Source organism: Pholis gunnellus (genome assembly GCF_910591455.1).
Source record: "Pholis gunnellus genome assembly, chromosome: 6".
Taxonomy (NCBI): Eukaryota; Metazoa; Chordata; class Actinopteri; order Perciformes; family Pholidae; genus Pholis; species Pholis gunnellus.
The window spans coordinates 13367442-13384421 of NC_136532.1; the positions used below are offsets into that span (position 1 = coordinate 13367442).

Here is a 16980-nt window from a genome sequence, read left to right on the forward strand (position 1 = left end):
AAGTGGGGTTGTATTGGGTGCTTATCCACAGTGTATTATATACAGTAGATGGCGGTCGGAGCACCGAGACAAGAGCTAAGCAATTTACTGCTGTGAATAGAAGCACCAGCAAAATGTATATTAGCCACTTAAATGAGAGACTTACCGAAAACAAATCATTTTAAGTGTTCACTTTATTTAGAATATTTCATCGCTTTAACCTGCCGTGAGACAGCCTAAAACCACCTAGAATGTTAACTGAAGGTCTTTTGTAGACCGTGGATTTTTCAAAAGAAAGGTGTTTAAAGGTCATCATGAATACTCTTAACATATAATGCCCTGCTTTATATTCAACCAAAGGGCCTCTGAAGGAGGCTCATACGCATGCTCTGGGAAAAGAAGAACATGCATCGGGAACCACATCACTGGAAGTCAGCAGAACTGACCTGAATAATATCAGAACAGCTGACAGTGTTCATGGAAATGCTGGAAAAAATCTTGTGCTTCAGGTATAGGGTTTGGCATTGCGATGATCATATTTTGTCATTAGTAAAATTATTACCACAAGGCCCCTACTATATGTACATACTGTATATATGTATCCTGTTATCATTCAAATTCAATCTAAACAAGGTTTTATTTTTTTTAAGTTGTTAGAGAACAGCTGAAATAAAAGCTTCCGTCAATCCACACCAAGCGATCTCTCCTTCCATTGTGTATCTTATTGTTCACCAAATGACAAAGAACCCTAACTTGAAAGAGTAAACTGGATCTGTGTTTCATTGCCAAGTATGTATCTGAAGCGTGATTTGTTCACATCAAAGAAGGGAAGCAAAAGCCCTCACTCGTTCCACTGTATTCCACATTGCTAGAGTAGAAAGGGAGGAGGGGTGAAACTCTCACTCCTCCTAATTGGATGTAATAGCTAGAGGGAATAAGCTCGATTTGGCCTCGGGGAGGGGAACGCGAGAAGAGAGAGAAGATGTTTAGAGAGGGCTGAAAATGCTAAACATCCACGGAAGAGTAGAAAGACAGACGGCGTAGTCATATCGAGCTGAACACATACACAGCCTACTGTTCAGAAGCAGCACAGTAAAGATGTGCACAAGGGAAGGAGAAAGAAAAATGCAGGAATGTGGACTGGAATTAAAAGGCGCCAGAGAGGAGAGACACTGTGGAGAGTCTGAGAAAAGGCAGCACATCAAACATATAAATGGGTATTGGTAACAGAGAGCATACTGACCCCTAAGTCTGTGAAAGCTTTTGGGAGGACCTAATCCGAGAAGAGAACTAGGTCTGCGTTGCAGGGACATTTTGAAGATGAGAGAAACCTTTGGTGGTCCTGTGAAGTCAGTCAATTGCTGAGGGCTGTCCTTTAAACTTTCCCCGTCGTTGAATTAAACAGATTTCTACAGCTAATGGAACTGAGGCTGATATTAGTATTGTATGGAGAGGTCCAACCATTGATTTCTTCATTTCAAACAGAAATCTAACGGCTCGGTCAGACCAGCATCTATTATAGGGAAACTTCAAATTGAAGTAATTTCACTGCTATGGAATTGCCACAATCCCTTATGTTGCTCATGGCTACGAAATCAATCTGTGCAGCTCTTTTGTGGAGAGTTCAACTTTGGTGAACTTTGACAAGTGAATTTGTCTCGTTGACCAATTGCTGTCAACATACGCTGAACTGCGAGAGACCAGAGAGTCCAAAATGGAAGAAACTATACAGCTATATATCATCCAATTTGATTTAGGCGTAACGATGTAATGTTGGGAGTAAAAACAGCTGCAGAAATGAGATGTGGCATGGTTTGAAGTCAGTCGTGACACATGGGTAGATGGAACAAATATTTTCTCTTGGCCCGTTAGCTGAGAGCTTTAGACACAGCCAGGCTAACTGTTTCCCCCGTTTCCGGTGTCTGTGCTAAGCTAAGCTATCTGTTTGCTGGCAACAGCTCCATCTATGCTTTTAAGACATGAGAGTGGGATTGATCGTCTCACCTAACTGTAAGCAAGAACGCGATTAACAATATCTCCGTAAATGTCAAAATATTTCTTCAACTTACTCGCAAATAACAACTGAGACTGCAAGTACTCACAATGCCACTGATCTTTCAGCACCATCTATTTGGCCTGGATGCATGAATACATTTACACTTTCTAGTGTAACACAGACTGAAGCCTTTCATGTCCGTATGAAATACGTATGCAACATTACCTTATTCCTCTGTTGTTGAGCATGAAAGAACCTTTTGTTTCAACACCATTACCGCTCACCCCACCACATATATGATGTAAGCTTAACTAAAAGCTACAGCAGCCATGGCCCAGAATCAGCCACCCATAATAAGTATGGTGTGGTGGAGCTTTGGTCACTGTGAGGTTTGAGGCTTCAACCAACATGATCATCATCTCAAAGGCTTGCGCACACAAAGTCTTCTCTTTGGAGTCCTTGTCTCAGAAACGACTTCTGTTGCCACAAAAACCTCCAACCATAGCACCCAAAGGAGTAGGAATCTTTCCTCCCAGCCAGAGGTATCCTAGCATCTTAAGTCTGGCTAAGCTCAAACCACTTTCTCTGAGAAATGCTTTTGATTGTTTGAGACCACCTTCACTGCTCCTTTGACTTCACACATGGGGTAAACCAAATTTACTTTTCAAACAGCTGAGATATATTCCCACAGGGGTCCTAAATTCCAGATAAGACCATCAAGGCTACAGTGCATGGTGTGGTTAAGACCTTTACTTTGCTCAGAGAGAGAAAGACGTGACCATCTTAAGAGGAGGGGTTAAATAAAAACAAACAAACACCGAGCTTCTTTCTTTTGTTTCCTGTAAAGGTCTCTATCCTTGTTAGGAGAAAGCTGGTCCCCCGTTCTGCCCTCTATTGCTCTCATTACTGTGCATCCTGCCTCAGCCATCTCTAAGCCCTGCAGAGGTGCACAGAGGGCTTTCGTCGGAGGATAAGATCGATACCTTTCCTCATCATTGGCCAGAGGCAGCGATAATGCACTCAGCCCAGTGTCTAGAGGGTTCACCGGATTTTGCAGCAACCTGAGACCATGGACTGGATCTTTCCTCAGGTGAAACAGGTGCAGTTATGAACCATGAAGTCCCTAAAAAATTAAAATGTACAATGCTTCCAAAACTATGGTGACATTTTATCTGGGCAGATTTTAAGATATTAAAACATATATCAAGGATTTTGTTAACTCACATTAGATGGTTAAGAGGGATTTTACGCCACCCTGCCATTATAAACACAATCAGATGTAGGAGCACCACCTAATATAATGTTACAGGGTTAATGGGTCACTGCATGATCATGCCCCTTTTATGAATGCCTAATTCATGTTGAAAATTGGAACTCCGCGGGGCAAAGCCCGGACGGTCCAACTCCGCAGATCCAACACAACACTGGACCTGACCCTGAAGGCTCGGCAGTAACACTATCATCACACACCAAGCTAACCCCTGAAGGCCCTTAGCTGGTCTTCTGCTTAATATATTTATGTATTGGCCTCAGCAGGTTAGTGATAAAGATGATTCACTCAGAAGTTAACTGCTGTGAGTATTTATTTTAAGTTTACTACCCCTTTAGGTCAATAGTAGAGCATAATTAACGTATAAAGTATGACAAGGCTTATATTGTTACATAGTTATTTATGCAAGTTTGGCAGGAAAACGGTGTTGACAATTATGACTCCTCTAATCTGACACAAAAAAGTCTGAAAAAAATAAGGTGAAGTTATCCCAAACTGCGAAATCAACAATAGTTATATATAAAAGGAAGATACGTTTAACACACATAATACATGCCTTAAAATTCTTTAGTTATCTTAAAAGATAAATCCTATGGTAACCAAAAACATAAATCACCAAACCAAATTGTTGGTGTGTCTGAATCTCTGTTGTAAATCAAGAACCGGCAGAGAAACATAACATCAAGGCCGTATGATGGATTGTGGTAATTCACATAATTCATATGCATCCAATTTCAGGTTCAGCTATAGCTCATAAACGTTTTACTGGATTCACAATATTATTTTCAATACCATTGCAGTACATGAAGGGAATAAATGGTTGCAGTGTTCAGATTATTTCTGTGATACAGAACAAGTTTGTGCATTATTATCATTATTATTGTTTACATATATTTACCAGCATTGCATGGGACTATCTCGACAATACATACATTTACATTTCAGTGCAAAATGGTGTCGAACAAATCACAGATTTTGAATGGTTTCTACCTTTATTAATGTGCATCTCTTAAACCTTCTTCTGTTCATTTTAGTGTGTCCTTTCTTCCACTGAGAAGCACAGTTGGGTCATTCCCCATCCATTTAAAAATATTACAGATGTATAAAACAATTCTGTACGCCCTGCTAAATTCAAGCTATGAGTTTCTGAGAAAACAACACTCTCGGTCTTAAATAAGGGAGCAATCATTGAGCAGGAGCTACAGTATGATGGACCTCTTTCTGCCTAACATCCACTGGACAGCTGAGCTTGGGGCTCAATTCATATTTGCAACATGCTTCTCTCCGTTCTCTCTGCCCCCCCCCCTCCCCCTGCGCTTCTCTGCATGCTCATTACATATGCCCTAGTTTGCTCGTCAGCCAGGAAAGCCTTGCTAGCCTCATTACAAACTTGGAATCCTCCCATCTTTTGTACCTTTTTTTTTTTTTCAGCAACGAGATCTCTCACATTCATGCTTGTATCCCAGAAGTGGCATAAAATGATTCATCAAACATGTATAAAGAAGTGGAGCTCACGTCTCATCTGAATCTTCACAGTTGAGGAGGAAGGTGTCTGTGAAGGAAAGTGCTAGTGCAGATTAACAGGCAAGGAAAGAAGAAAAATTTAAAATGGGCGCGGGGAAAAAACACTTACTTGAAAACTGTGTCACTAACTCACAGGATTGATGCATATTCAACAGCACATGAAGGCATTTCTGTGACCCTGTTCGTTAAATGTACCTCATTAGCTCTCTTGTTGTCTTGATGTTTTCCATGTGGAATTTTGGATGAAAGGGAAATTATGCCACACAAATACACTCTGTGAGTGAACAACCGTCTGATTCAAAATCCACAATATGTACTAGTACGGCAAATTCAAATGTTCAGTCTTTTTGCGTGTGTATGTGTAAGAGACAGGGAGACCATTAGCTTTTAAGCGCCAATCATAAATTTGATAAATCCAGGGAAAGCATTTCATTACATATTATTATTAAACTTTTCTTTGCATTAAAGGAAACATTTTGGGAAATAGCCTTGCTTATGTCGAGAGTAAGATGGGAAGACTGAACCTACTGGTTCAATCTACATGTAGCTTGAACCAGTAGCTGGTTAGCTTAGCTTAGCATAAGGACTGGAAAAAAAAGGGGAAACGAGTTATGTTTCAAAGAACCGAAATACACCTACATGCTCCTTTAAAACTCACTAATTGTCACAGCATATGTTGTTTATTCATTATATACGTGAATCAAAGTGATGGCAAATAACAATTTGCCATTTCACGGGGGTTATGTGCCAGAATATTTCTTGGATAGGAGTTGTGACGCTCTGGAATCTCCAGTGGTTGCCTGGCACGCTCACGCTGACAACAAGACTTCATGAAACAGTCCTTGACAATAACCCTTTTGTTAAATGGTAAATTGTTTTTAAACGTTGGCATTTGTACAGATTAAACAAATGAGACACAAGCTAATGGTTTGCTGGCTCCAGCTACATATTGAACAGACAAATGATGAGAACGGTATCGATCTTCTCATTTAATACTTGTCAACAAAGCAAAAGGGCATATTTCCCCAAGATGTCATTCTATTCCTTTAAAATCTCTTCTGACTGTCATCGCACAAATAATAACACACCCTGTTACCCAATGAACGGTACCACTCAATGTCTTGCTGCAGAACATATACTATGACTTGTTTGGTTTAAGTCACACTGGCAATTCAAACCGAAAAATATTATAAAGGCAGCCGTGTGTGATGTTGCTGTATGACTCTATATGCATGTTAGAAGGACATGAAAGAGTAGTTACACAATATCTTCTGATCCTTGTTCCACTCATACTTCACACCCGCTGGCCTAAGCTGTGCATTGTGTGTACTGGAAAGGGCAGGCCTTGACAAATTGAATTTCTTCATCCTGCTTACTCCTTGGTCAGTGAATTTCATGTAGCAGGCGCCACTTCCTCAAAGAGCCACAGTATTGTGCGTGACAAGGCTCAGCGTACAGTAGCTTTATGAGTGATGAAGTGCAGTCACGGCTGATTACTGGACATCAAACTGTTGTAGTGGAGCTACTTTTCAGTGATTATTTTGTGTCTCAGTGAAGAGAAAGTTCACTGGAAATGAGTAACTGATGTATAACTGAATGATAGCATCAAACACACAAGCATCAGTGTGGACCCCAGGAAGGTTAGCTGTTTGCCATGGCAGCAGCTAATCATTTTTCACTTTTTTCTTCTATTATTCTGGGGACCCACTTTCTAAAAATGACAAACCAAAGACAACAGGTCTTTTCTATAAATTGTGAGAAGAGAAAATTGAGCGTTCCTGACCATTTCTAATGCCACATCACCTTATATTATCATCAATAGGTAAACTTGCCATTTCGAAGAGATATACGTTTGATGGATCACTTGATTTTATGCATGTGTTATTGAAAAACATATACACATGTTAAGTACTTTAGAAATGAGACCAAATAGATGCATTTAGTTGGAGTTAACAGGCTAAGAAATTCTTAACCCGAAGAAATTCTGCAAATTTGTTTGGCGAATAAAATCTTTTGCGACTGACCTGTGGTTCCCGACCCAGTCTTTGGAAAGGATTGATCTAAATAAGCAAGCATGCATCGGCAAAATGAGCACATGGTCTAGTATCAAACATACACAGTACGGGCAACAGCTGTAAAATAGTTTTATTTACAACATCAAGACAAATCTTCGCTCAGCTGCAGCAGCCACCTTAGAACCTTGATTTGATGTGTTATAATTATAACTTAGAGGGAGACAGAGTCAGAAAGAGAGGGTGAGATATCCCACAACGATCCCTCTTCAATGCTTTGAATTTAAAAATACGCTCCGTGATTTAAACTCCGTTACACTAAGTGACAACAACTGATAATCCATAGACAGTGTAGCAGTTCAAAATCGTCTCCTTTTATGTAACTGCTGGATTATTACTAAATGTATTTATTTCGTCTTTCCTTCTGCTTTGCTGTCATTGGTTGCAGTCTTAAAAATATGCATATCAGCAAGTACTGCTCAATACACAGGACTGATACTGTATACTGTACTCATCATATTAAATACACACAGACAGCGTGTGCTCCCGAGTGATAACTTTAATGGACACACACAAAGACCAGTGTAAGGGGGTTTACAATGCGATTACACCTGCAGCCAACTTTTAGGCCCGTGCCACACATTCAGAGTAGTATATCTTATCAGCAATGTGTTCGCATGCTTTTGCTTGTGGGGGTGCTTGTTGGGCTTTGCTGTCCATGCAGAGAAACCTTTTGGTAATCCAAACCGATAGTGGTAGTGTTAAAGTAAATTATTATCTTTTAACACAGTAATATAATATGATCTTTTTTGTAATAAATCCACCCCATTCTTTTAACTGATGTCCCTGTAAATATACACTGACATAACCTTTAGTCTGGCTACAGCAACACTCTTCGGTTTTCTTATTGATCTAAAGTCAAATGGAGCTTAATAGCAGAAAAACACAAGCTCAAAAGTGCCCAATGCTAAACCGCATCACTGCATTAAGTTGAATTCAACTTCTTCCTGTCACCAAGTCAGGGAGACCAGCAGCTCTTTGCCACGCCCTGGGTTTCAGTGCTCATCGGAGTGAGTAACAGCTAAATTGTTGCTTGTTGTCGCTGCCTCTGATGAGTTTCACGAGACAAGTTCAATTCACTAGGGCTTCTGTTGGCCTATGATTACTCCTCTGAAACACCCTTAAAAAGAAGATTTTGTAAAGAAAAAGCAATCTAATAATCGGTTACATATCTGCACCTAACAATTAAGAAAATGTTGCAACCCTTGCACCTTTTTATTAGCAACAATGGGCTGCATGTTTTCTAATAAGCTTTAATTTGGAGTTTGAAGTCGAGTAGTTGCTTTTCATTGAACTGTATTTTAAAGGCGATTTCTATCCTGGCTCTCAGCTTTTCCCCCTGCCTGGTACTGAAAACCCCAAAGGTAATCTAAAACATCTGGTCTGGAGATATTGCACTTAAAAAAAATTGCACTTCACTTCTCAATGTGCAGCATATACTTCATGCCGCTACCTCCAATAACCCTTTTGAAAAGTGCTTGGCAGTAGTCCAGGGCAGTTTGTTCATATCTGAATTGAATAATGTGCTTTCACTTGAAATGCAGCATTATACAGATTGTTAATTTCAAACACGTAAAGAATATTTTTTTTTTAACATTTCTTTTAATAGATAGGCTCCTTCTTGTTTTCAATCACTCACCAAACAACCCCTTGTGGGCATTCAGCACAATTTAGTGTAAAAGCAGGCTGGCTGACATGATAAATAAAGCGATGCTGTTTTTGTTTTCTTGGCAATTGAGTGGAGTATAGATGCACATCCACACTGTGCTTAAGAGCCAGAATTGCTGCCTAGACTTTGTGTGGTGACATTTCTGGGTTACCTCTCCCAGCTTTAAGTACACAAACCCACCCAACTGCACACACACGCACACACACACACACACACATGCAGAAAAGAACCCGGCATCATCAGTACAGGTATTGTCATAGTCAAATATAAGTTAAAATGCTGTAAACTACAGAGCTGATGAGTCTGGGCATGAGATGAAATACACAAACACATCCTAAAACAAGGCTTGTATCTACACTTCACTCATTATACGTGAAGAGTACGAGACGAGTGAGTAAAAAGAGAAAGAGATCATCAGAACAACGGCTGTACATAAAGAGAATAGTAAAAGATAATTAGCACCCGGCCCAAAAAAACATTTGAGAGACGCATTATTGTCAACCAGCGACTCATTTTTAGTTCATTTTGATAAACATGCATTTCTCAGATTCTGTGGCATAATTTGCTGTACATTCAAACAACAGAAGGAAATAGTTAATGACTCAAGTTTCTTTTAGACCCTGGTGTGTAGACTGTAACATGAGTGCTCATGATTTAAGTATGCTTTTAGAATAAGAATAAGTAGCCTGCACCTCCTTAGGGCTTGTTGGATGTAAGAATGTAAGCCACCTGCACCCATCTGATCTCAAATAAGTAGATTGGGCTTATTGCAAATGCAGTGGCGTTCCAGAGCCCGATGGGGAGACTTTATCTGACCAAAGCTAAGCTCATTGCTTTTACTCCTCAATCTTTTTTTGACTAAAGCAGGCTTAACTCCAGTCTGCAGCAACAAAAGCAGGCTTGTCCTATGAATACAAGCATAAATGTTGCAAACTTTGGGTTTATTTGATCCCCCTTGTTTTATCCTCCTATTACAAAGTTAATATGAGACCGGATGGCCTACACACACCTGATAATGCCATAAAACTGAAACGATACACTCACATTATCGGAAAAGTCTTTGATAGATGGAAACAAATATATAAATTACAAACAAAACAGATATTTATATCTTCACTCAGAAGATGTTACATTGCAAAAATGTGTCAGCAGCTGGCTTTTTGTGTAAGGATGAAACATTCAAACGTCCAAAGATCTATGCGTCATTCATCCATCCACGTACAAGCTTTAAACTCTCAAAAATGACATTTCATTTTTAATCTCACTGTCTTAAAGCTTTGGTCTCACAAAAGAGCTTAAACAGACTCAAACTGCTCACACCTCCTCAGATGTACAGGCTGCTGCAGTACTGCACTTAATCCAAAATAATTTATTCTGCTTATTGATCTGCTGTGGAGAAGTGGACTTTTCACTCATGGCCAGCAACCATAATGAATGGCCGTTGCTGTTCTGACACTCTCCTGACAAAACAAAAGGGAGGGTCCAGAGCGCTCACTATTCACTCCCACTGCAATACAGTTCCACCTTTAAAGGCCAGCCCACCTTAAGCAAGCAAGCGAGCCTGAGCCAAAGTTGTTGCTAACATGGGTAACGAAGCTAACCCCTTTGCATTAATCAATAGGCAAAAGACAAGGCAAGGGAACTTGGCTTGGGTCTTTCATATTTTCATTTTCATTGTCATTGCGATATAAACATGCAAGATAAACACATGACAAAAGACGGCCTGAAAACATAATGAAACCCTGTATCATAAAGGCCCCGGGGCTAAAAACTGTAGCATTTATGATCAGCTTATCCCCAGCTCTGTATCGGGGCTGTGGAGAAGCTCTCCACATACATACTCAAACACATACACACACACACTCGGTAACATTTAGCACACAACATATGCACACATTCCTGAAAGTTGTTCGCTACTTGATAAAACACATTTTAGTCTAAAAAAGCATCTTAAAAACCCATAAAACCCTGCAGAGAATGATGAAATGTGGGCTTTCCCATTTCATGGACAAGCAAAAGAAGCAGAATGAAATTAACAAATGCTGTTTTAGGAACAAGGCCAGTACACAGTTATTTGGACTGTATTTCTCAGATTTATGCAGTCAAGGTCTGAGGTCAGATTTTTCAAGTAAAATTGCTAACTTCCGCCCTCCAAGCGGTCCAGGTTCATGACACCAAACGTAAACAAAAACGACACGGCTGACCGTGACAAACTGATGTTTCTTTGACACACACGATTGAACTCAGCAGAGCAGCCTATATAAGTGAAAAAGAGGAAGAAAAACACTTTAAGAGATTGTTTACCGTTACCAGCTACCTAGTAATATTGCCAAAATATTTTGACATAAATGTACATAAAGAATAGGTTTTAAGATTTGAAAATATGTATTGTTTCAATTAAATACAGGCAAATTAACCTTACGTTGCCTTTGAGTTAATTTACAACGTGCGCTTCCATGGGTGTTGCTATTATATGTGACGTCACAGAACTTCATCATGAAGTCGAGGAAGAAGGATTTGCCTTAAGTTTAGTAGGAACTCTTTGAGTGGCGTTCCACGGGCCTTTTTCTGGTAGGAGGTCGGAAATACTGAGTTCCAAGTTGTCTGGAACGCAGCACAAGAGCTCTAATCTAATTTTAGTTTTTCCGATCACAGGCTGTGTGATCTGATAGAGAAGTCTAAATTAACTTTTCTTATGCAATTAGCACAAAGCACCCCAACCACCTCAAATGTAAAACCATAACGCTTCATTACAATGTAGCCTTATGCTGCTTATTGCAAAAAACATTATGAAGGCATTGCAGTGTTGACACTTTATTGAACTCAAAGCAACGTTTGTGTTTAAAAGGGAATCATTGACTTTAATCAGTAATTAGTCTGGCCTGTAAGCCATAGCACAAATTGTGATGAATGTATATAATTATAATACATAACAATATGAAAAAAGTAAACATAATTTGAGAATAATTTCAGCCATTTTCCGCGGTTGCAGCCAGAGCAAATGTGCGTGAGCGACTACAAATGTGGTGTTGATTAGCTTTTACTTCATGCTATCAAGATGAATTTCTATGAATATTAAATGCTATTTCAACATCACATTAAACTGGCCTATTAAACCACTGTTCATGCACATATCACCATGCATTAACAGTATGGTTAGCTACTCTGCAGTAATGTTGAATAGTGCTTTGAACCTGTGCCTGCTACATGTTGCATGTTAAAAATGATTTGTCTTAACAGCAATTTAAGGCCAACTGTACCATAAAATGACATTATCTTCTTCAGGCGAGATGTGTTCTATCTGGATGGCTTTGGATGGCTTTTTTCTTAATATAATATTTATTTTTAGTTAGTCAAGAGAGTCGCAAGCCTCGGGAAAATCCCAAACAATATTTTACAGTTCATTTCAAACAAGACATCATATGACTTCATTATGTGCAGTGTTTTTTTTTTTTGCCACACACATAGTGAGCCTGCAGTGTGGTCCCGGCTTGTGTCTCCAAAAGTTGAATCATTAATCGTGACCCAGTGGGATTACTTAAAACCAGCATGTGGTCTTGTGATTGCTCGAACTATGAAAGGATGTGCTGCTGCACGATCTAGCTGAAAAAAGTGAAGTAGTCCTACACTCGATATGAAATGACACATATAATCTATGTACTTTTAAGACGATCTCTGCTTAATTTTAAGACGATCTCTGCTTATGCCAGCTGTCATAGTGTAACATGCTGCTTTTAGCGAATGCTAGGCTTTTAAGTTGTCTGGGAAAATACATAATCAATGTTTCTAGAGTTGTGTGAATAGAAACATCAGAGATCGATTTAAGGATTAATGGAAAACAGGGAAAGTCTTGTGTGGAAAGAGGCTATTTTTTACTGCTGATTGTCTTTGTGTTTGTTCCTTTTCACTGTCTAATGTACAAATGAGCTGATAAGCCTTAAGTCACCTTGAAAATCTAGAACTGGGCTAAAGCACAGGGCGTAGCTTACACCAATGTCTTGTGGTTACACAATTACATTCATTTCTGTCTGAAAGCTTATGAGTCTGCGCTGGCTCGAAGAATTTATTTTACAATTGTGCTGCCCGTTCTTATATCAGGGCCATGTTAAAGTTCTTTAATGAGCACTTCCTCAGCGTGCGTCTTTGCAACCTCTGTAACCGTCCCTCTAGTACCCCGCCAATAAGTCAAGCATGAAATGTAGGCGGGACAACAAAAGCCCTACTCCAGAAAACACAAATAGCTCCATATTCATTAACTTGCCAGCAGAGGAGTCAAATGATCATAATAGGATTATCTGCACTGACAATGAATAGCCCAATCAAATTCCACAAACATGAAAAAATAAAGAGTGGCCAATGTCACTGCAGCAGCAGGAGATGGTTTTGTGAAAAAAATTATTCCTGTATATTCTGATAACACATATCGTATTCCTTTGTGTGCATGTTGTCGTCCAATGAGTTGCTTTCAGTCCTTTGGTTATCATGGCTGCTGATCCGACAGAGGTCTGACCTCTCTCGACTGATTGAAGACTGTGCCATTTAAAACCAGAGTGAAGGGCACTGTAGAGGGAGGTCGCCTGTCATTGTTATTAAAAGTCACCTATACGTCCTCCATAACCTTCAGTGGACACTGGCCAGTAAATTTAATGAGCTTTTAGATGGATCGCTATCTTCTGCATGCATTTAAAGAGAACATATTCTATTAATATCCCCAACTGTTTGCAAACACAAGCTCGGCTTATTTTCTGCACAGTGGCAGCAAGTTCACTGAAAAGTATTTGATTCAAAATGGTAATTCAACAATTAACATAGAGATGTGCATTATCTCCAATGGTGAGAAGGCGAAGTATAAAATTTAGTTTTTAAGACTTCTGAAAAATGGCCAATACTAAAACTGAAACAAACAATTATTGTTATGTTCTTGATTCATTTTAAAAGTCTATAAAATGTCAGAAACCTTCACAAAGCTTAAGATATTGTATTCAGATTGTTTGTTTTATTCGACCGACAGTCAAATAGGCAAAAATAGGCCATTCAGTTTACAGTCAGATACGACAAAGAAAAGCAGCAAATCATCACATTTGAGAAGCTTGAACCTACGAATGTTTGAAAAACTTCATGAATTCTTTATCAAAATAGTTGTTGATTAATTTTCGGTTGTTTGACTAATCAGTGAATCAACTGATTGCTGCAGCTCAAGCCAATACTGTACTGCTGCAGCAATTTGTTTACAAGTCTGAGGTTATATATTTGCAGTGATCAATACATCATATAACTCATGAAAATGATAGCCCACTGTGCATATACTGTAGAAAAAGAATGCGTTGGAGGAAATGTAAGTGAGTTAGTCTGCACTGTGCTGTGGCAATCCATGGCCCCAAGATACCAAAAGCAGTATTTAGTTACAGCCAGCCAACAATTTCCATCCAAATCAAATCTAGCTAGGTCTTTTGTTTATCCAAATGTACCAGATGTCATTCCTGCTAACAAGGAAGTAGCCTTCTGTCAGTCTTTTCCTCGTGTTTTAAACGGACTGAAATCTACAGTCAGTGAGCATGATGAGCAACTCATCAGGCCCATTATCAACCCACAATCATTCTAGAAATCACAATGCTTCTACATCTGTGCATTGTGTTACTTCAACTGTGTTGAGTGAAATCTTTGAGCGAAATGAACAGTGACCAACAATATTAACACTAATCACGATTCACCAATAGCGGACAATCCCATCACCCCTCCAGATGGCTGGCCATTTGCTTAAAAGGCTGTAATTGCGCGGCCATAACAAGACTGAGACTAAAATTAAGATGCATCAAATTCATTAAAACTGACTCTCTAAACAAGCACAAAAGCACCGTTCATACAGTGCGCCCACTAGTGCAGTCATGTGCTTTGTCCAGGCGGACAGGCTGGATCCCAAACAATGTGTGAGAGTCAGCACCAGTAACCAACCAGAGTAAGTGATGTATTGCACACTGACTTGGAACAATGCAGCCTGTTTACCTGAAAGCGAATGTTTCTACCCCATCAATTTGTTTCAGTGGACAGAGGCACCCTGTGACATCCTGAATAGAGTGTTTGTTAGCAGCTGTCTCTGAAGACACCTGCTTCCTTTGAGCAACCACAAAAGATAAGTATAACACAGCTTTTCTATAATACAACAGGATTTAAAATCACCACAATGCATTCCTTATGACGGGAAGTTTGAATGCTGCTGGATCTTTGGAGCCCGTCCAGAGCAGTTATGTTGCTAAGTGGAGAGCAGGGCCATCCTTCAATCAGAGGATCGGCGGTTCGATCCCCGGCTCCGTCTCTACCAGTCGCATGTCGATGTGTCCTTGAGCAAGACACTTAAGCCCAAAAATTGCTCCCATAGCTGTGCCTATGGTGAAGAAATGTGATAGAATCTGAATTGTAAGTCGCTTTGGATGAAAGCGTCTGCTAAATGACTGTATTGTAATGTAATGTAAAATAGCAGCCAGGGTGACCAAGGAGGGTTGTACGGATGCTCACAGAAAGATCAAACACAGTTTAGACTCTCCATCCACCGCCCTGTCCTGCGCAAACCAGCTCCTTGTGTGAATGAGGTTACAGCTGTAGGAAACAGATGGACAAAAAACCTTTTACAATACAACCAATTTAACTGGGATGTGATTAATTGAGGGACAAGTTCGGGGTGTATTTTTAACTCACTGAGCCTTGAAACAAGTCGACCCACGGCACTAAAGCTCCCTGCTTTTCCTCTGCATCCATTATGCCGGCCTACCAGGGAGTATTATGTCTTCTAGCGGCTGATTCTGAGTTGACACTGCGAGGCTTAGGGAGCCTTAGAAACTCATGCTTACGGCTCACTCCTGGTGTGGAGACTGAGGTCTGTCTGACATGTGGGACTCCTGAGGCAAGCATGTTGCTAAATTAATAGAGACAGGACCGATGGCATGACCCACTTCCATAAGGGCTACACTGCTTTCTTTACTCCCACAGGTACTGTTCTGCACTGTTCGTGGAAAATATACAGCATGGGCAAAAGCTTCAATATTCCTATCACCAGAAACCGTCAGGGCAAAGGAGGGGGGGGGTGAAAAAATTATTTGAATGCTGATCCAGTGGGTCAGGTGAATATATAAGCTTTCAACAATTTCCTCTCTACATAACACAGTCTGACAGTTTTTGGCAAGACTCTACATTATACTTGCGAGGCACAACTGACCTTCTCTTGGTGACATCTTAGTCAATAATGGTGCCGTGATGCAACTAATACCAGAGGCTCTCGAGCATATCTCCTCGAAGCAAAAGCATCTGTGTTTGCCTAAAGCCCATACTGTCGAGCCGTCTTTCCATTTATCTGTTTTTCTAAACTCACATTGTTAAAGAGGAAAAAGTGACGTAATTTCTGTCTTCACCGACTGGGGCTGTATCTGGACGCACATCTTCTTTTTATCCTCTGGAAGCATCACGGAGGAGTGAATAAACAGCTGAAGATCATCACTGCGAGGGTGCACAAAATACTGGAGCGGTGCACAGTGCTACCTTAGAATGTGCGCGCCTGATGCATGGACCGATTTGGCCCCTTGTCACAGAACAATTACGCACGGATAAAACATTGGTTCATCTGTTTGATCGACTCAAACAAGTGTCCTTCAAACGCAAATAAACCAATTAAGTAGCGAGTCGTGCACAGACTACAAGCGGTAGTTTTATGTTGCCAAACCGTGCTGAAAGGCTGCTGGTATTCCTCAAACAATTACAGCCTCTCCATACACGCACATTACATTTTGCTCCGCTATTGATGTGGGCCTCCCTCTTTGAAATAATCGGATTCAGGCTACTTGGTGACTTGCGACATGTAAAGATGCTCGCTGGTGATCAGTTTTGTGGGACTCCCACGCAAAAAAAAAAAAAAAGGCTGGTCGTGTAAAATTGTTTTGACAACGCTAATGACGGCCAGTCACTTTTCCACTCACCTATCACATGCTGCGGGACAGCGGCGCCCAAACACAGGGCGATGGAGAGGAGTAGCGGTCCCATCCTCTCACAATTAACAGGTCTGACTTCCAAGGTTACGGAGGTGTGGTAAACAAACAAAAAATCACGGAGCAATAGTCAAAAGTTCTCTCTGCTTCGCTCTCGCTGGGCTGTGGGATTGCCCTGGGATCTGTTGATGTCCTCTCAGATGAAGTCCACCTGTGTTAAAGTCGGCAGAGCTGACGATCTCGCCACCGGGGTTGTTTCCGTGCAGGAACAAGTGAACGGTGCCTGCCTGGTCACCCCCTCTCTGCTGCTGCCTTCCCCGCTCCTACCGCAGTGGTGCGATGTGGTGGAGAGAGCGGCGTTTGAGCCCAACGCTCCCGCACAACTACAGTCAAGCCTAACCCAATCTGCGTAAATCATCATTTCCGGACCAGACTTCCAAGATAAAATCAGACAATTAAATTCGTTTCGATTCATAATATACTCCATTGGATTCCTG

General features: G+C 40.5%; 1 protein-coding gene across 1 annotated transcript in view; it reads right to left on the reverse strand.

Moving 5' to 3' along the window:
- The window catches only part of edil3a (EGF-like repeats and discoidin I-like domains 3a), a gene marked incomplete at its 5' end in the record, with an annotated part of 95424 nt that extends 78886 nt beyond the window's left edge, over positions 1-16538 (reverse strand). The window contains one exon of the mRNA XM_079161166.1: positions 16475-16538. Within this exon, the coding sequence (XP_079017292.1) occupies positions 16475-16538 (64 nt within the window). The remainder of the gene's footprint in view (positions 1-16474) is intronic.
- Positions 16539-16980: the final 442 nt, after the last annotated feature.